Raw genomic sequence first — 18,965 nt, forward strand, 5'->3', positions numbered from 1 at the left:
CTGGGAGAACCTGGGCAGGGGAAGGGGTGGCTGTCAGTGCACACCCTGCTTGGGGCTCGTTCATGCTAAATAGAGGGGGAGCCACTCTCATTCCAACATCAAGCAAAACAGGCCAGGAGAGACCTCCAGGCCCCTTCCTGGCACCAAGCTAGGGGGAATACAGTCCTTTGTAGGGTCCTCTGAACTTGGGAGAGACCCTCTAGGGGCTACAGTCTCAGTTCCTTCTTGCTGCATTCCCACATGGTCCGTTTTTCATCACGACCTTCGGGGCCCAGCCAAATCCATGCCTGCAGGGAAGAGGAGGATGGGGGGAGCAGGCCCTTGGAAGACAGGCGCCAGCTCCAACCTCAGTCGTCCTTGGCCCGCCAAACCCGGGGGCGAGGGAAGAGAGAGAGCAGAGTTCAATTCCCTGTGATGCTTCTCTGGCAGCTGCCCCAGGCAGGATCCGGTCCCAGCCCAAGGGAAAGAACTTGTGGAGAAAAGATTTCTCATCCTGTGTGTGTGTGTGTGTGTGTGTATCTGTGTTGCAGGTGGGGGGTTCCTTAGTCCCTGACTGACTCTAGGAAAAGACACGGCCTGTGTTGGTTCTGGATCTGTGCCAGGATAGAGGGTACCTACAGATTGGGCCACACCACAGATGCCACACTGACACACCGGAGGGGGGCAGGCAGAGGGAAGCAGTGCCCCTTTCCACAAACCCCAAACCTGACTCAGGTCATAATGGATCACGGGACCAGGCCTTGGGTAAAGCATCCCGTCTCCACTGGGGTTGGACAGGCTTGGAGATGGTGGAGAGTGGACAGGATTTGGCTACAGGACATATTTCCTAGAGGGTCTCCCGGGCCCCCTCTCCTAGCCCTCAAGCAAAACTCAGGCCTGCGCTCCTCATTCAGAGAGGAGGGGACCTGCCCACATTTGGCCACCCCATTGCTGGGTGGCTTTGGGCAAGCCACTGCCTCTCTCTGGGCCTTACTCTTCAGTATGTAAAATGAGGGGGTAGACTAAGTTTTAAAACCCCCTTCCAGCTCTGTCAGGCCTCTGATCTTCATCTTAGGCCAGAGGGGAGGCCTGAGGGGGGCTGAGGCAGCGATGCTGCTCCCTCGGTCCCCAAGTTCACAGTGTAGAGTCCATGGCTCTGGTTCCTTAGTGTCTCCCTCTGAGTGTCTGGGGCCTCGTCATCACCTCTAACACCATCCCTGGGGTCACCCCTCAGGTATGATACCTGTTAAGGTGGGAAGGCCTTGCCCACCTAGAAGTATAGGGCGAAGGAAACAGAAGGCCTGAGATGGTGAGGGGCAGGGACAGGGTGGGAGAGGCAGCAGGGGCGCTCTGGCGCTGCAGAGGGGCTGTGATCAGAAGCTGTGGGACCACGTGGGAGCAGTGACAGGCTGGTTTAGGGGCCCGGGCTCCGCCGCCCTGCCCAGAGGAGCTCAGCTCTGATGCTGGCCCGTGGGGGTAGGCTGGAGCATCAGTCCTCAGAATGTGGGGGCAGGGCAGGGCTTCCCAAGGCAGCTCACACAGGGGACGTGGCTGTAGACTCGCTGCACAGGCTCTCGACAATGTCGGCGCGCTGGATGCGACGCAGGGCGGCCAGGAGGGCATCGAGTGTTGCGCTGTCCTGGGCGGCCCAGCTGGCGAGCAGGGCACGGACCGGGCAGGCCTCATGGGTGAAGGAGTCTATGTGTTCAGGCTGGTAGCCCAGCTCGCCTGCCAGGTGCCGCCAGGTGTCCCCCGCAGAGCCGTTGAGCAGTTTCTCCACCTCCTCCCGCTTGGCTGGTGGCAGGCTGCTGTACAGGCCTCCATCCCCCTTGAGGGCTGCCAAGAACCCAGGGGAAGTCAGACACTACCCGATGGCCCCACTTCCCCCTTCGGGGGCCAGGGAAGACCTGAGAAGGGCCAAGGCATTTGTCCTCCTAACCTGGGAAAGCCCTGAGGGGCTAGAGGCAGAGGGATGGCCAAGATGAGATTCTGGGTGGGGAGCTGGGCTGTGAATGGGCGAGGGGGGGGGTATGCTGACTCACATCCCCTCCCCACCACTAGCCCCCCTCCCTGACCCCCAGCAATTAATCAAGGCAGAGGAGGAGACTGAACTTCTCAGTCCCAGACTCAAGGCTAGCAAGTGTCCTGGAGCTGGGCTATGGGCCACTAATTAGGGGACATAATTAACTACTTGTTCCCCAGAAGTCCAGGGCAGAAGGCTAATTGCAGCCACTTGGGAGAGTAATTAGCCCTAGGGGGGACAATTAGCTTGATGAGTCTGGATGCTCCAATTTGTCAAAGCCTGCATTTCCCAAGTCATTCCACTGAAAAGGGCCTCCCCCACCCCCTCCCTCAGCCGACTCTCCCATCCTACCCAGAGGCACCAGGAGGCAGCCCCTCTGGCAGGCTGTCCTTCCGACAGTCTGCTCTGAATCACGCCTGATGGCCCTGCACCAGCCCCTTGCCCGGCCTCGCCGCTCACCCTGGCCTGCGGCCGTCTGCGTGTGGGACTGCTGGTCATGCAGGCTCTGGCTGTCCACAGAGATGCCGCTGTCGCTGTGGAGTTTTTCTCCCTCGGGTGGGGGCGTCTGGTTCACAGGCCGGCTATTGGCTCCTTGCTTGTTCTGCTTGCAGCTATTCCACCTGGAGCCAGAGGACAGGCCCGGTCTCAGGGTGTGAGATACACGTGGCTATGGTATCTATGCTCTGACGTGTGGGGGCCAGGGGCATGGTACGTGCCCAACTAGGACCCCCGCCATAGCACTAAGTTTCTTTCTCTACGTAGCTGCCCCTGATCTACACTGAAAGCACCGTGAGGGCAGAGTGGCACTCAGGGCGTGGTACACAGGGCAAGTGTTCAATACATGTTCATGGACTGAATGGGGCCTAAATAACGGACTTCCCAGGAGTCTACCCTTGTAAAATACTCGCACATGTGTACAGGATGTATGCAAAGACTTCCTCTGCAATTATAAGCAATAAGAAAAAACTGAAAATAAACTCAATGTCTATCAATGGGAGACTGGTTAAATTATGATCCATCCATATTATTGAATGAGCAGTTACACATGACCAGACAATCTCTATGTCCATAGGAAAGCTCTCCTGAGGGAGAGTAAGTGAAAAAGTAAATTGTAGAGTATGGATAATGTGATCCAATCGATGCTTTAAAAAACCTGCATGTTTACATATAACTAAAAAGTTTTATGTATATGTGTTTATAAATGCACAGAAAATGGCTAGAAAGGATCCAAACAGATTCCAATGAGGAGAGGGGTAGGATTTGGGGAGGTAAAGGGGGTTTGCTTTTTGCTTTACGAGACATTACTCTTGTTTACATTTCCCAAACAAGCATGTGTTACTTTGATAATTTTTCTTTTAAAGAATGAAAAATGCATTTAAACATTTAAAAGGCTTTCCAGTTCTTGCACATCCTGGATTTCTGGATGGGGTGCCCCAGCATCCCAAGTATGACATGGGAAGGAAAAGATACACGCATCCACAGGGAGCTGTGTGGGTAAATGGGGTTCAGGGAATGAGGACATAGGCAGCTGGTAAAGCAAGCTTTCTGTGTGTAGTTGGGGGCCAGGGAGTCAAGGAGGGGTGCGGGGACAGGACAGGGATGACCCCCTTCCCTACCTCCTGCTGACCTGCCGCTCCCTGGAGTAGGGCAGCTGATGGGGAGTGAGGATGAGCTAGATTTGAGTTCAAAGAGTGCGTGCCTTTTCAGGTCCCGGTCACAGTGAAACCCCACCTTGAGAGCAGCCCTTCTGCTGTCTGTTCCCCTCTCTGTCCCCCGTGCCCCTTCTCACCTCTTGAAGGCTATGTAGGCCACGAGGCCCACCACCACAGCGGCCAGGATGGAGCAGTAGACAGGGATGAGGTTGTCAGTCGTGCCGCGTGTCACCACGGGCTGGGAGCTGCCCATCACTGTGGTCACCACATCTGCCACTGTACTGGCCACGGGGTCTTGCTCTGGAGGTACCTCGGGCTCCTGGGTGCTGGGGGCCGTGCTGTCTGAGCCCTCTGAGGGTGTCGACCGTGTAATCCAGCGGCCAGGGATCTCTGGGAGAAAGGGTGGCAGGAATGAGCACCCATTGTCCCCAGCCCCTCCCCTTACGTTCTGACCCACTCAGCGCTTCTTCCCAAGTTCCCAGCCCGCTCCAGGTGCTCCTGTGCCCAGCTGTGATGCTCAGGGGTGAGAGCTGGGATGGCGTGCATGTTATGATGGTGGAGAAGAGCAAGGGCCTGGGAATCATGAGACCTAGGTCCCCTTCGGCTGTTTCTGTGTGACTCTGGATTAGTCCCTTCAACTCTCGGGACCTCCATTTTTCTATCCATAGAATGGGGGTATTAAGAGAGATGGGCACTAAGCTCCCTTCCATCTTGGAGGTAGCTGTGGTCCTAGAAATCTGCCTCCTCTGGGGGCCCAGAAGCCCAGCATGGGGGTGAACACACAAAGAGACAGTGGGCCTCTGTATGCCTCCTGCTGGAATCACTCTGGGAAATGTAATTTCTCTGGCCCTAGGTTGCCCCAATGAGCCCAATAACCCCTGTCCTAAGAAAGGATGAATGTACTCGGGTCCATGCAGGAGGTGTCCTGCCACACCCCACCGACCCAGAGCTGGCACTCAGCCTCCTTTCTGGTCTCTGATGTCCTAGCTCTAGGCTTGGGCAAGGTGGGGGTGCCGGGATGCCTTGCTTACCTCCCGCCAGTCCTTGGATGGCAGCTAGCCTGTTTCTTGCCCTGCATGGCCCTCACATAATCTGATCTTGCCACCCAGGGAAGACAGTGTCAGGCAGCCTGAACTCTCCCTGGGAAGGAAGCAGGCTGCTGGTGGAGAAAGGGCCTACAAAGCAGGTACTGCCCAGCCCCTGGGGGGAAGGAGCCTGTGCCTTGCCACCCACCTAGGCCCTCTCATGCCAGTTGGGCATTGCCAGCCTCCCTGGAAGGAAGGGCACCCGCCTTCTCCTGGCACCAGTGGGTGGGAGTTTCCATTCTGTCACCCTGCCAGGGGCAGTAGGCTCCCGGGTTGTGGGCTCTGGACGGCCTGGGGGTACCTGTCTGGGCAGAGCTGCCTTACTATCCGTCCTCACTTCCCACGCCTGGGGCAGGGAGGGAAAGCAGGCAGGACATGCCAATGGGGTGATGGGAAAGGCACTTTGCTCCCCACTTGGCCCCACCCAACCCCCAATTTGCCCACCCAAGTTGGAGTGAAAGCTGCGCACTGGTCTCCTGGGCCTCCTCCCATCAAGACAAAGATGCTTCAAAGGCCCCCATTTTCAGCACCTTCTGAGGGGTAAGGCCCCCAGATGTGAATCTGGAATCCATCTGGCTGGCATTGGGGAGGGGGCTACCATTCCCCCCACCCCTTCCCATGTCAGTTCTGGGAGTGGGTGGAGGGGAGGGGATGGGGTGGGAAGCAGGGGAGACATAGCCCTGTCTATTGGCAGCCCCAGATAAGGCATTAGACTGCGGTGGGGGGGTCTTCTCTTGCGCTGCTAGGGGACTGGGCCAGCTGGAGGGGCAGCCTGAGCTCTGAGAGTTACCCCAACCCATTGGCTGAAGGTATGGTGGGGGGTGTCGGTGAATCAGGCAATCACAGAGATTTGAGAGCAGTGGGGAAGGGCTGACAGGGTGGTAAGGGACAGACCAGGCTGAAGACAGCATTTTCAGGGCACTTTCCCCACATTTCTCCAACAATACCCTCTGATGGGGGGTGAGGGGATGAGATCCAGATGTGGCCATGTCCACTAGCATTCCAACCTGCTAAGCCCTTGGCAGGTCCTGACAGCCATTTCCTGAATGGGGGCTGCCAGATTTGGGGGCAGAAAAAGGGACCAGGTTACTCCTCCTAAACCCAGGTTTCACTGGGGCAATGGGGTGTGGAGGGGCTTCTACCCTGAGGGTGGGTGAATCACCATGTTGACGTCTGAAATGTATATGTGCAAGAAAGTACAATGCACTGGAGGGGTGGGGGCAACCAAACCAAGAATCAAATTCCATTTCCTGAAATGTTCCCTCTGCCCCAGAGCTGACATTTAACCCTTCAGAGGCTAAAGTGGAAAGGGGCAGAGGGACAGGAGTAAACAGCCCTCAGGGGTACCCTCCTCCTTCAGGGTGGCTGGAAAAGTGGAGTGGTATCTGGGGGGAATCTGTGAACTTCCCAAAAGGCAGAGCCCACCCCTCCCCCAGCCACCTTTCTTTGCTCTAACCTCGCCCCTAAGTCCCCCAACCAGCTGGTCTGGACTTGCCCATGGAACTGTGCCTGTCTGCTGCCAGCTGCTGAAATTCACTCCCTGCTCTGCACTGCACCTGACACCACTTGCCTGTCTCCTGGCCCAGGCCGATCGCCACTAGAGCCACCACATTCTGTACCCCAATCCTCCTCCTAGCCCCCACCCCCACCCCAATGTGGAAAGCTTCGCGCGCACACACACCTGGCCTCAGCCCCGCTTGCCAGTCCTCTCCACCTTGAGCTCCCTGAGCTGGAGATCACAGGATGTGGAAGGAAGGCATGGCTACGTGGGAGCTAGTGTCAGACTAGAAGCTCCCCACGGAAGGGATCTAGCTCCCCACCCCACTGGGGTCTGATTGAAGGCAGAGGCTGTGCTGCCTCCATCAGAATGGGGGATCTCCTAGGAACTAAGTGCTGGGACCTTGTCTCTTTCAGACTGGGGCAAAGGCTGTCTCTTCCATCTAACTTGGGGCTCCCTAAAGGAGGTGTTGTGTTGCCTGCTGGGAGTCAGGGGCACACTGAGGGTTAGGGAATTAGCCAAATGGGTGCCCAACCACAGAGTGATGGAGCGAAAGTAAAGGCACTGTCAACCTCCCCCTGCCATGGAAAAGCCCATCCATTGCTCAAGTTGGATGTCACCAACCAGAGACCAAAAATGTTCTCCCTGGCTGCCATGGTGCTTCCTCTTCCCATCCCAACAACTGCCCATCTCCTTGGGGCCCGTGCCTAGATAAGGGGGGCACATCCTCCTATTCACCCCAGGGGGCTAAGCCTTCCGTGTGCACCCTGCCTCTCCTCAGGCTCCGGGCCCAGGCCTGCTGCTCCCCTTTGTCCTCACACATGTTCTTCCTCACCCCAAAGCCCCTCCCCCACCTTCTTAGTGTTCCCGGAGTCTCCCTGCATCCTTGACTAAACGGTAACAATGACTGTGGCTCCCTCCCCCAGACACAAGTCGAAGTGGGCCAGCCACTTTCTCTAACCCACAGCAACACTGGTAACCACATGACCAGGGAGGAAACTGAGGTCCAAGGCAGGGTGACCCCCCCACCCCCAACTAACATTGTTCAGATAGCAAATGACAAGGCACATTCCATCCCAGGTCCCAGAGCCACAAACCACCATGGACGGAAGCCAGGCCTCAGAGCCAAAGGGTCCCAACTCCTGAGGGTTCTTCAGCCTCTTTTCCAGTTCAGAAGGTCTGCCTCAAGGATCAAACATGTCCTGCTCTGTGCTCTAGACACAGTGGCCACTTTCCAGCTGCTTATCTGCAACCTATCCAATCCCCAGCTTGCCGCCACAGATTAGCAAAGCTCAGGAAAGTGAGTTAGAATGTAGTAGCTGCAGCCTGGTGGAGGATGAGGGCTTTCCAAACACTTAGCCCAAAAGAAAGAGTGAAAGGGGGCCTTTGGTGAGAAAGATGGGGAGCCACCGCTGCCCTCAGGTTTCAGGAAGGGCGGCGGCTGTCTAAAGGCCACACCTGGCCCTGCCCGCCCCGGCCCAAGGGAGCGCCCTGCCAGCCTGCAGCTGGCCGGCCACCGCTCACCCTCGCACTCCGCGTCGGCCCAGCGCGTGCACTCGCGCAGCTGGCGCTCGGTGTCTTCGCACACAGTGCAGGGCAGGCACGGGTCCACGTGGTTGGCTTCGTCTGAGTACGTGCCTTCGGGACACTCCTCACACACCGTGTTCTGCTTGTCCTGGCAGGAGAACACGAGGCCCGAGCCCGGCTCGCACACGCGGCAAGCCTCACAGCTGCCGGTCGTCTCGTTCTGGTAGTAGCCGTAGGCGCAGCGGCACACAGCGTCATCAGCTTCCACGCATGGCGCCGACATGCTCTGCAGGCCCACGCACTCTGTGCACGGCTTACATGGTTCCCTGGCGCTCACCACATCGGAGAACGTCACGCCTGAGGGCAAATGGATGAGCGTGGGAGCGAGGGCTCAGAACTTAGTTGCCTGCCCTGTGGGCATTGGGACACAGGGGCTGCAGACCCTCCCCACGCCACCTTACCGCCCCACCAGGGCATTGACTCCTTCCTTCGGCCTTGCCCCCCTCATTGACTCCCACCTTCTCCCCTCAGGTCCCTGATCCCAGGTCTTTGAAAGCTCAAGGCTGCCGGCTGGGAAAGAGGAAGGGGACCAGAGAGCCGCATGCTCCAGGCCCAGGAAGCAGTGGCTCTGAGGCTTTGAAGGGTAGCCCAACTGACGCCTGCTAAATTTCTTGGCAAATTCTTTTAGAGAGTTCAAGCCCTGTACTCTTGTTCCCAGCAAGATTAAGGAATAATCTGAGCATGGGTCTCACCCAACCCTCCCCGCAGGCCAGAGATGGGTTGTGAATCCACCCCAAGCCGGGGGCCTTCACCAGGGAACCTCCCCACCTCAGCTGCCCTTTTATGCCTCTCTGCACTGGTGGAGGCTCAGGTGTGGCCTGAACGGGAGTGACTGGAGTTAGACAGCAGAATTTCCCACCCATGGCTCTCCTCCACGCTGCTGAAGGGCTTGGCTATGAGGGTGGGGTTGGGACTCCTGGCAAGCGAGTTCACGTACAGCAGGAGGGATTGAAACTAGAAAGCAAGAAGGACTTGCATACATCATCCTCTGCCCTCTCAAAGGGGAGATTTCCAATCTCACTCTTGACTCATGCTCTTAATGAACGGATGTGAGCTCCAGAATAAGGGGAGCGACAGCCGGGGTGCCGGGGTACTCTCCTCCTTGTACAGAGAGGGGAGAGACACAGAGCGGATCTTCACCCCTTCCAGCCCAGGGTGGAGAACTCGCACCAATGTGAGTCTAAGATGTATCCTTCTTGCTCCAAGGGTGGAAAGAGCATAGATTTAGCCACCTGAGAAGCCAGGAAGGAGGAATTGCTCAGAATGAGGAAGCAGAAGTAGAGGGAGGAGGGTGCCACTGTAGGAAATTCAGTCGTGTTGTGGGGTCTGATCTTAATCTTCTCTAAAGGCACCAAGAGACAAGGGAGTGGGGCTAGATGGAGAAGCTAAGAAGAAAAACACAGACACAAGTGAAAGGTGCGGAAATTGGGGGAGAAGAGAAGAAACGACAGAGTCAGTTCTGGCAGAGGGACTCCTGTGTTTCCCTTCCTAGGGATTGGGCAGATCTGGATTCAAAACTGCTTCTTATTAGCTGTGTGACTCTGGGTGTTTTACTTAACCTCTCTGAGCTTTTTTCCTTTCTCTGTAAAATAGGGAATAATATCTCTGCTCACAGGGTTGTGGTGATGCATGAATGAAATTCCACCGTAAAACACTTGACACACAACAGGGATCCCATAAAGGCTGGGCCCCGTGGGGTGGGCAATGATAAGTATGGTCAACTTCAGTAGCAGGGATATAGTCACACAGCAGAAAGGACTTCCAAACATTAACAGCCAAGGCAGGATGTCCAATTATGCAAACAAGAGGCACCTATAGGGTTGGCATGTGGGGGTGGGGGGATGGTGGATCTAGTCACCCAGGAGGGGAAGAGAGGGCCTACCCATGAGAACATTAGCAGAAAACTCCTGAGAGAAGGTTTTAGGGGGTGGGAAAATGTGGTCTTTTTGGCAGAGAATGAAGGTAGGAGCTTAACGGGTTTCCTTGTGGAAACATTTTGAGGATAGAGGGAAAGTCCACTGGGGTCTCCATCCCATAAAGTGGGCTTGTAAAGGCGGCCTATAAAGGCAGCCTGTTATGGCAGCTGGTGGGAAGCAAGGGGAGCAGGAGGGAAAGGGAGGGGAGCAGAGGGAGGAAATGGGGGGGAGGATTCCTGCCATCATCTCTGAGCTTGCCTCCCCTCCTCTTCCCTGCAGATGCCAGAACCTCCCTCTCCCAGGCCCCTCTACCCCAGCCCTTGGTGAGTGGGGTCCTATCCTGGGAAACTTAGTATCCAGGGAGGAGAGGCCTGGGCTGGAGTCTAGGAAGTAAGAGAGACAAACTTCGGAGATTCCAGGGTAGCCGATGGCTAGCCAACCCTTCCCTGAGATGGAAACCCTGTTCGGCCAGGGCCAGGGCAGGCGGCCAGATGGCAAGGGCTCTGCAGGATGTCCAGTCATCCCACCCAGTCGCACACATCCCTCTGCTGGCAGATGGAGTTACAGGATCCACAAGCACAGAGACAGGAACACTGTGTGTTTAGGGACACCCGTGAGATGGGGTTGCCGGAAGGATGGATAGATGCCCATGTGTTGATGGTGGTGGGAGGTATCCAGAGGTCCGACTAGGCTGGCAGGTGGGTTCAGAGTGCCCAGTTCCTATACCCTTGTTACCCACATGATTACAGAATAATCTAAGTATGGTTCCCACAGGCCCTCCAGATGGTGCAGAGTGCTGGGTAGAAGGCAGGATCTGACTGTTGGCAGTGAAGAAAGGTTTCTGGGCAGGGTCAGGAAAAGGGGACTGAACCCATGGCCTGAAGGCAGCAAATGAGGCTGGGGGCACCCAGCAGAGCTGAGAATCCTGACTCAAAAATACACAGAATTCCGACCACAGGCCCATCCCCCTGCCACCTGGATTCTCTCCGCTCCCCAAGGATATCCCAGGTAGGAATGACCAGTACCCTCTCCCCTCCCCCACCTGACATCACCCCACAGTAATGACATCCTTACAGAGCTCCAACCCTCATCCCTGCTGCTTCCCGAAAGGTCTGCTTCCTTGCTCACAGCTAGAGAACAGTTGGCCTGGGGGGAGGGGTAGCCACACCCTCCCAGGATCCCCCAAGGTCAGTCTCCAGGGCAGCCAGGATTTGATCCTCCTCCCCTCCCCCCAAGCACATCGAGGGTAAGTGGCAGCCATTGATTTTGCAGTGCAGATGATATTTTTAGCTGGTCGTAGCATCAGCTACTCCTCCCACCTGGCCACACTCTTCTACCAGGCCGCTCTGCTTAGGGGCTGGGAAGGGGATCCCCAGGGTCCCCCTCCTCCCTCTGCATACCTCCCTCATCCATTCTCAGTTTCCCCTCTCTGCCTCTTATCCTGTGTCAGACCCACTTCTGGTGCCCATACAGTGGTGGGCAGGAGACTGCCATGAGGCAGAGCACTTGTAAGGCCTCTACTGGGCATGCTCATCTCTGGCCCCTACATTCCATTCTTCTCTCCTCTCCCCACTGCCACCCTATACTCACTGTCCAGGCAGGGCTCACACACAGTCTGGTTGGCTCCGCAAGGCTGGGCCACACCCTCGCCCAGGTTGCAGGCTTTGCAGCACTCCCCACTGTGGGTGTACAGGCCTGTGGGGCATGCCTCCTTGGCGCCTCCAAGTGACACCTGGGTGGAGGGAGATCAGAAGGTCAGTCTGGCAAAAGAAAGGAGAGGGGAGTCTTCCAAGGGTTCAAACACCCCCTCCTAAAGCCTTCTATTGGAAACACCTGGGCCCAGATGAGCTCACCAGGGAGGCATTAGGCACATCAAAGCTGGCAGGAAGAGACGCAGTGGGGGACAGTGCACCCCTGCAGGCTGTTGGAGGTGTGAGGTTAGGGCCGCCCTTGCTGGTCCTCTTCAAAGTTCGCTTTGGGTTTCCAGCCACCCTGTAATCTCAAGGATATGCCACATGGGGAAGGTGGCCTGCGGCCCACAGAGGACCCTTGGGCAAGGACATTGAACGGCTGGACAGGTTGCAGCTTGCACAGGGCTCCCCGCCAAGGGGGCTACTGGAAGCTGAAATCTAGCCCAAATGCCACTTGCTAAGCTGCACCTCTGCAGGCCTGCATCTACCCAGAGGGGAGCCTTTTACTAACAAAGACCAGAAGGGCCGTGTTCCAGGTCCTTAATTCTATCATTCCAAATGTAAATATCAAATGGGAGGAGTCTATGCCCAAGATAGGGAGGCAGAGGGGTGGGGTCTTGGGTTCAAATCCTGACTCTGCACTGGGAGCTCTGACCCATCTTGCTCTCCTCCCCTGAGTCTTCACCTCTCTGCACAGATAGAGCTGGTTACAGCTCAGAGCCAGAGCAAAGACCAGCCAATCAGCAAGAGTCTGGCGCCAAGATGTGAGAAAGTGTCGCCTATTATCAATGATGAGAAAGTGGTTGCTCTCACCACCCAGCAGCCCTGCTCCACCAGGGTTTGATTTCCAGTCACCAGCCTTCTCCCCTCCCTGCCCCCCCATGCATTCAGTGGGAATGGCGCTGGATCTAGGGGAAAGGGGAATCAGATTCCTGCCGCCAAAGCATCTTTGCTCATGGATGGAACGATTTAGCACCAGATTCCCTAGAGGGAGGGGCTGCTGGCAGCTTGCTTTATATTTCTGTTCCTTAAAAAAAAAAAAAAAATCCCACAAACTGCAGGTCTAATAAAACTCCCAAGACTCTTTCCCTGGCCCCAGACCCTGCAGTTCCCATTTGATGCCAAGAGGAAGTATGGGCTCTCAGGTCATGGGAGCAGAGGGGAGCTTTAATGGTCATTTTGGACATTCTTCTGCTTCCACATTGACCAGACTGTGGCCAACAACACTCCCTTCCCTCCGGTCTTTTAAGATATCCTGAGATCTCACCAGGCTTCGGTGGAGGCAGGGGCGGACAGATTGGCTCAGTCTAGGAGGCAGCCTGTGGTCCTCAGGAGACCAGCAGGGAAGGTGTAGGTAGCATAGGAGGAGGACCTTGGGTGCCACTACCCTCTCCTCCCAGATGGCAGGAACATCTGCAAACCAGAAGCTTTGGGGATGGGGGGAGTCCCAAATACAGGCTTTCCCCCAGGAGGCTAGCGAGATTCCAGAAGGGTCTGTTCGGATTTCTTTTCATCCTGTAGGGCTCTGCTTAAATATCACTTCCTTAAGGAAATGGGCCTGTGTCCCTATCCCTTCCCAGATCAGGCGGAGCTGTCCTGTTACATGTTCTCCCTTTTGACTATTTTTGTCTGATATGACACTTTACAGAGTCCGCACTGGCCTATCAGCTCCCTGAGGGCGGGACTGACACAGTACCTGGCACGTAGTAGGGACCCAACGTGTGTGCTTGTGGAATTATGAAAATATGATATGACCTCAATTAATTGGACGTCCAGGAATGACTTCTGGATAGCCGAACTTCCCGAAAGTCAAGGCTCTGCAGCTCTAATCACCTAATGTTTTTCATTTTAGCCATGGTGGCTGCACCGTTCTCTGACTCTGGAACATATCTTCATGGTTTCCTCATGACTCAGGAACTCAATATTTACACCAGCAATTATTCTGAGCTGAAATTCAGTGAAGCCCTTGTGTTCTTTTCGCCAAATTACCACACTTTCGTCTCTGACTTCTCCTGTCAACTTTTTAAAATACTTTTTCTGCCTCCTCCATTCCAGTCAAGATAACAGTTGTCAATTCTTGCTGCTACCAGTGTGACCTCAGCGGCCCCTCCGTTCTAATTTATTAGGTCTAATTGAATCTAGAAATTACCGTGTTTCCCCGTAAATAAGACCTAGCCGGACAATCAGCTCTACTGCGTCTTTTGGAGCAAAAATTAATATAAGACCTGGTCTTATTTTACTATAATATAAAACTGGGTCTTATATAATATAATATAATACAATATAATATAATATAATACCAGGTCTTATATTAATTTTTGCTCCAAAAGACACATTAGAGCTGATTGTCCAGCTAGGTCTTATTTTCTGGGAAACACAGTATGTAACTAGCCTTGGTAGGAAGGTGTATAAAATGAGTGTAAGTAGATTCTGAACCAGGAGGGGGCAACTTTCTGAGTCAGGAGTGTGAGCTACCTGCCTTCATCCTCAGTGGCCTCCATGGCTTTGAATCCTGCCTCATCGCTTAGTGCTGGGTGATCTGGCACCAGTTTTGAATTTCTCTGTGCTTCAGTGTCTTCCTCTTTAGGTTATCACGACTGTACCTGCCTCATAGAGTTGCTGTAAGCATTAAACGAATGAGTAAGGTGTTCACGCACACTGGGAGTCCTCTTTTCTCTTTTCCAAGGTCTTTCTTGCTTCCTTTGTGGCTTTTTGTCTGTTTCCCGGTTACTTGAGGTAAGTGGAGACCTGAGCTCCGGAGACTTGGGGTCTGTGTATAGTAGTCATGGGAGGCATGCCAGCCTTGTGCAAGCCCCTCTTTTTCAAAGCCTGCTCTCCCTGCTGCAGCCCGTAGTTCTCTCTCTTCTTCCAAGCCTTGCATTTGGAGTGGAGGCCATGTAATTAGTGACCATGTGTTTCCTGTGCTTGTTTATGTTTCCTATTTCAAAACATCGTAGGTTTGCTACTTAATAGTATGTTACTTTGAGTAAATTCTCAATCTCTCTGAGTCTCAGTTTTGCCCCCTAAAACATTGGGTTGGTAGTATCTACTGCTCAGGGTTGCTGTGAAAATTAAATGAAATAATTTATACAGATCTGTCTGGTGTACAGTAGGAGTTCAATAAATGTTAAGTACCAAAGAAGTATCTTGTCTTAGGGAGAGTGAGCTGCTGAGCACGGGTGGGAGGCAGTGGGAGGGGAGCGTTTAGCCAGCCCCCAAAAGAGGAAAACACCTAAGAGACAAGGGGCAGAATAGATCTGAGGAAAGACTAGCCACCAGGGAGTCTGAAGGGACGATGGGTAATTGTTCTCCTTAAAGTTAATGAATTCAACAATTATTTACTGAGCATTGAAATAAGAGTTTCCAATGAGACATAGTCCCTGACCTCTGTGGGGAGTCACAGTCCCATGAGTGAGAGGAAATGTCACCCCAAACAGTTACTCCAGAAGCCATGATACTGAGGGAGAAAATCTTGAGGAATTGTCTTCATCCCCTGACAGCTGGGGAAGCTGAGACCCACAGAGGTCACTTTGCTAAATGGGCTGATGCATGGCCCCTGCCACACCCTGTATTGGGTCAAGCGGGGGCAATCTTGGGAAGCAGAGAAGGACTACCAGGATCCAGGCTAATTGCTCCAAAATGATCAATTTACCAAAATGACAGATGCAAGTGCCTGAAATGTACATTTATTACACTTATTTCCAGTTTGATGGAACAATTTCATCCCATTTTTGAGAATGTTTGCAATCTTTTTATTTTTGCCATTTCAAGGCTTTCAAAAAACTAAGGTGGAAGTACCTGTAAGTCAATTGACTTAAGAATCTTTTTTTAAAAATTTAAAATTGGACAAAATTGAAAACACACCAAAATAGATGGAAGAATGTTAAACTATTTGAATGCTTCAGTGTGATGAACCTTAACCATGCACATCAGCTTTAGCAAAGGGCTCCTTAGGTGGAGGGTGTTTTGAGGCACATGTAAACCCAGAGGTGGCACTGGTACATGCCCTCCGGGGTTGAGCTTGGGATAGGAGACATGAGGTAATTACTGAGGATGATGCTGCGTGAGATTTTGAGGGGGGCAGGGACTGCGTTGGGGGAAGGGGCTCAGTTCCAAATTTGTGGTGTCAAGGGCATAGGACACTGATCTAATCTCCGGGGCTAGTGGTGATTCAGGGCCACATGTCCCTCCGCGATCTAGAAGGGGGTGGAGTGGTGGTGCAGACGGAGGAAGGGGTAAGTTCCAAGCCAAACATCCTGGATTCCCAGGACACCACCACTTACTAACTGGGAGAGCCTAGTTTCGTGCTTGAAAGTCTGGGAGGTTCAGCTCTTTCAACTGTAAAATGTGAATAACTAGATTTTCTCTGCTGGGACCTAGGATTAAATAACGCAAGAGAAATTACCCAGGGCAGTGCGCGGCACACAGTAGGTACTCAACCAATTTTATTATTCCGCCTCCCCACCGGGTAGCCCCAGAGAAGAATCTAGGCGCGTGAGTGGGACCGGGCTGGTACAACCGGTGGAGACCCCTTCACTCCCGAAGCCGTCTCCCCCGCCCGGCCGCTCGCGTCCTCCCATTTGCTGCCCTCGCTGCATCCCTATTAGGCGCATTAGCCATCCCCGAGGCTCCGGTTACAGACGTCTGAATGACAAAGTGCCTCCATTACCGGCGCGGCCCGCCAGCCGACCCGCCGGGACGCGCTCTGGTTTCAGCACTCTCTCGCCGCGGCCCAGGAAGAACTCGAAGCGCCGCGGTGCGCAGAGCCAGCCCGTAGAGAGCAGCGGCGAGGCGGCGGCGAGAGCCGCAGGGGCTGCAGGCGGCAGATTCTGCGCGGAGTCCACCTTCCCCAGCCCCTCCACGCCCAGCTCTCCTCCTTCCTCGCCTCTTTCCACTCTGGGAACACTCTCTCCAACCCGGGTCCGGAGCCCACCCCCTCGCCCCTCCGGGATCCGCACTACTGGCTGCCCTAGTCCCACCTCCCCGCACCCCCCCGCACCCGACCCAGAAGCATCTCTACCCCGCGGCGTTAGTCAGCAAACGTGCCCGCAATCACTCTCAAATCCCCAGACAAAGCCACAGGTACTGACAGCTCCAGGGAACCTGGGCTGAGCTTTGGGGAGGGGTCAGCGCCCGAAGAGGGTCTCTGCCCACCCCGCCTGACTCTGGGGGTCGTGTCAAGCCCACCCCGCCGACAATCGCAGCTCTTATTCCGACCTGGAACCCAGGCTGCCCCCTTAAGTGGTGCGGGGAGTTGGTAGCTGGGAATCAGGTGAGGGGCAGTCTAGCTAGGACTCTGGTTGCTTGTGGGATCTTGGCCAAGTTGTTTAAACTCTCAAAGCCTCAGTCTCCTTATCTGTAAAACGGGGATCTGGGGCGCGATGCTCAGATGAGAGATGAAGATGGCAGGCAGAGTGAGGACACCTCCTCCATTGCCAAACCTTACAAAGAAACTCTCTTCATGGCTACACACCAGGGCACATATCCGGAATATTTTGTCAGAACTACACGGCCGACTTAGATGCTTAAGAGGACCCGCAGTTCTTTGCTGAGACGCAGTCCGAGGCGGCTGAGCGCCTCTGTCTCGTTCGGTGCTCAGCGTCTTCATACGAAAGCTGGGCGGGGCACAGGCGGAATCCCGACCTGCCTGAGCGCTGGAGCGGAGCGAACCGCGAGCGTGGCGTTCGGGTCACTTAACTTAATGGGGGACCGGCACACACCCCCAGTGGCTCCGGCAGCTGCAGAGGGCACAACTCTCGCACCGCAGCGCCCCCTGCGGGCCGCCTGCGCCGCCCGGAGCTGCGCGCTGCCCCGACATTCCCCGCCTGGCGCGTCCTGCACCCCCAGACTTGGCGGCGGCCAGACGCTATCTGACGACGCTAGCTCCAACCCTTCCGGTCCGCCGCGCTGCTTCCAATCGCGAGAATAAGCGCGTCGGAGCAGCCCGCGGGTTGTAGGAGAACCGGGGAAGAGGGTTCGCCCCGGCGAAGTGGGCGCTCCTTTCCCAGCCTCTGATTCCCAGCCGCAATTCCCGGACTGGGCGAAGCCGCGGGAAAGAGCGCGCGACAGGCGCGGGAAGCGTCCGTGCCTCTGCGCTCTCTTCTGGTCCCGGGGTCCTTCGGCGGACCCGTGGGGCTCCGACCACCTTCGGGTCCACTCTCCCTTCTCCGTCTTCTTTCAATTTACTTCCATCTCTCTGCCTCCCTCGCCGTCGTCCCTTTTCTGCTCTCCCTAATCCACTTCTCTCTCTTCAACAGACCCCCCCACTCCCGAAGCTCTCCCTTCCACGCCCCTCCCCCCCATTGTCTGGTCAGTCCTCATTGTCCGATGCCCGGTTCCCTCTGTCGCTCCAGCCTCCTCCCCTATTGTTCCATCCCTTCGTCTCTGGTTCCCCACCCCAGCCCCGCTCGCCCCTCACATCTCTAGTCCCCGTCTCATTCCTCCTTCTTCTCTAGCCTGGGTTCCGTCCCACGACCCTCCAGAAATCAAGATGCTCAGAGAGAAAGTCGCCTCGAGATCCTGGCATTCAAGCGTCCTCTTCCATAGAACTCAAGCATCCGAGAGCCCCAGGGCCCCCGCCTCAGAGACCCCTCCCGGCTCCTCCACACACACCTCCGCGGTACCCGAGTGCCCGCATCCGTGCGCCCCTCTTGCCCACATCTCTACCCTGGATCTCCGGGTCGCCTCTGGCCTTGACAACCCTGGACGCTCCTCCGTGGATCCTGGCTTCGGAGCTCCTCTCCCGCCATCCATCCCCAGCGTCTGGGACCCCAACGCTCTGTTATGTTTTCCCTCGGGGAAACCTGAACTCATCGGGGTTCCGGTCCTGTCAGAAGGAACGGATTCCCCTCGGCTAGCACTCACCCCCAGGAGCAGCAAAAGCAGCAGCAGGCGCAGCGGGTCCATGGCGCATCCGGCGGCACCTGCCCCCATCGTCCGTCTCCCGCGGCAGCGCCCGGCTTCCAGTTAGTCCGCTCCGCGGACAGATAGGGCTGCGCTGCGCTCCAGCGCCCGCCCCCCGGAGCTGGCCGAAGCTCCGCTCCCTCTGGCTGCGGGCGGGAGGGGTTGAGAGAAGCCAGTGCGGCGGCCCCGCCTCCTCCCCGCCCACCCCCGGAACCGCGCCCGCCCGCCCTGCCGCCTCCGGGAGGGTAGTGGAGGGGGAGGGAGGGCGTTCGGGGAGCCGCGCCCGCGCGCCCCGCTGCCTCTTCTCGGCGCCCTGGCCCTCATAGCCTCTCCCCCACCTCGCCCCAGTACCCAGAGGCCGGCCCGCGCTAGGGCGCGTGGGTCCGGGATGCTGTGCGCTCTGGACCACGGCAGCTCCGGTTCCCCTCCGGCTTCGCCCACCCGCAGGATTCACCCTCTTACCCATCTTCCTCTGCCTCAGGCTTCATTCAGCTTCTTCCCTGGTGCCCTGCTCCCTTCCCAGCCTTTATCAGCAAGAATGCCCACTGCCCGGCCCGCCCTTCATCTCCTGGTCCATACCCTACCCCTATCCTTGCAAAGTCCTAGACTGAGGGACGGAAAGGAGTAGCAG

The 18,965-nt window shown here is 55.9% G+C and overlaps 1 protein-coding gene across 1 annotated transcript; it reads right to left on the reverse strand.

The window, feature by feature from the left end:
- Positions 1 to 1,375: 1,375 nt before the first annotated feature.
- On the reverse strand, positions 1,376 to 18,484 carry NGFR (nerve growth factor receptor). Its single transcript, XM_074319759.1, has 6 exons — positions 18,296 to 18,484; positions 11,331 to 11,472; positions 7,762 to 8,121; positions 3,792 to 4,044; positions 2,462 to 2,622; positions 1,376 to 1,815 (listed from the first exon to the last, which is right to left on the reverse strand). The coding sequence occupies exons 1-6, from the start codon at positions 18,362 to 18,364 to the stop codon at positions 1,514 to 1,516; spliced, it is 1,287 nt and encodes a 428-aa protein (XP_074175860.1). The 5' UTR covers positions 18,365 to 18,484; the 3' UTR covers positions 1,376 to 1,513.
- Positions 18,485 to 18,965: the final 481 nt, after the last annotated feature.

The sequence above is a fragment of the Rhinolophus sinicus genome, linkage group LG15, assembly GCF_036562045.2.
Source record: "Rhinolophus sinicus isolate RSC01 linkage group LG15, ASM3656204v1, whole genome shotgun sequence".
NCBI lineage: Eukaryota > Metazoa > Chordata > Mammalia > Chiroptera > Rhinolophidae > Rhinolophus > Rhinolophus sinicus.

Excerpts from the sequence above, each read along its gene's own strand:
- NGFR (XM_074319759.1), bottom strand. The coding sequence starts at position 18,364 with ATGGGGGCAGGTGCCGCCGGATGCGCCATGGACCCGCTGCGCCTGCTG. Across the intron at positions 11,473-18,295 it reads TGCTTTTGCTGCTCCTGGGG|GTGTCACTTGGAGGCGCCAA; the intron begins GTGAGTGCTAGC and ends CCCTCCACCCAG. Across the intron at positions 2,623-3,791 it reads GCCTACATAGCCTTCAAGAG|GTGGAATAGCTGCAAGCAGA; the intron begins GTGAGAAGGGGC and ends CTCTGGCTCCAG.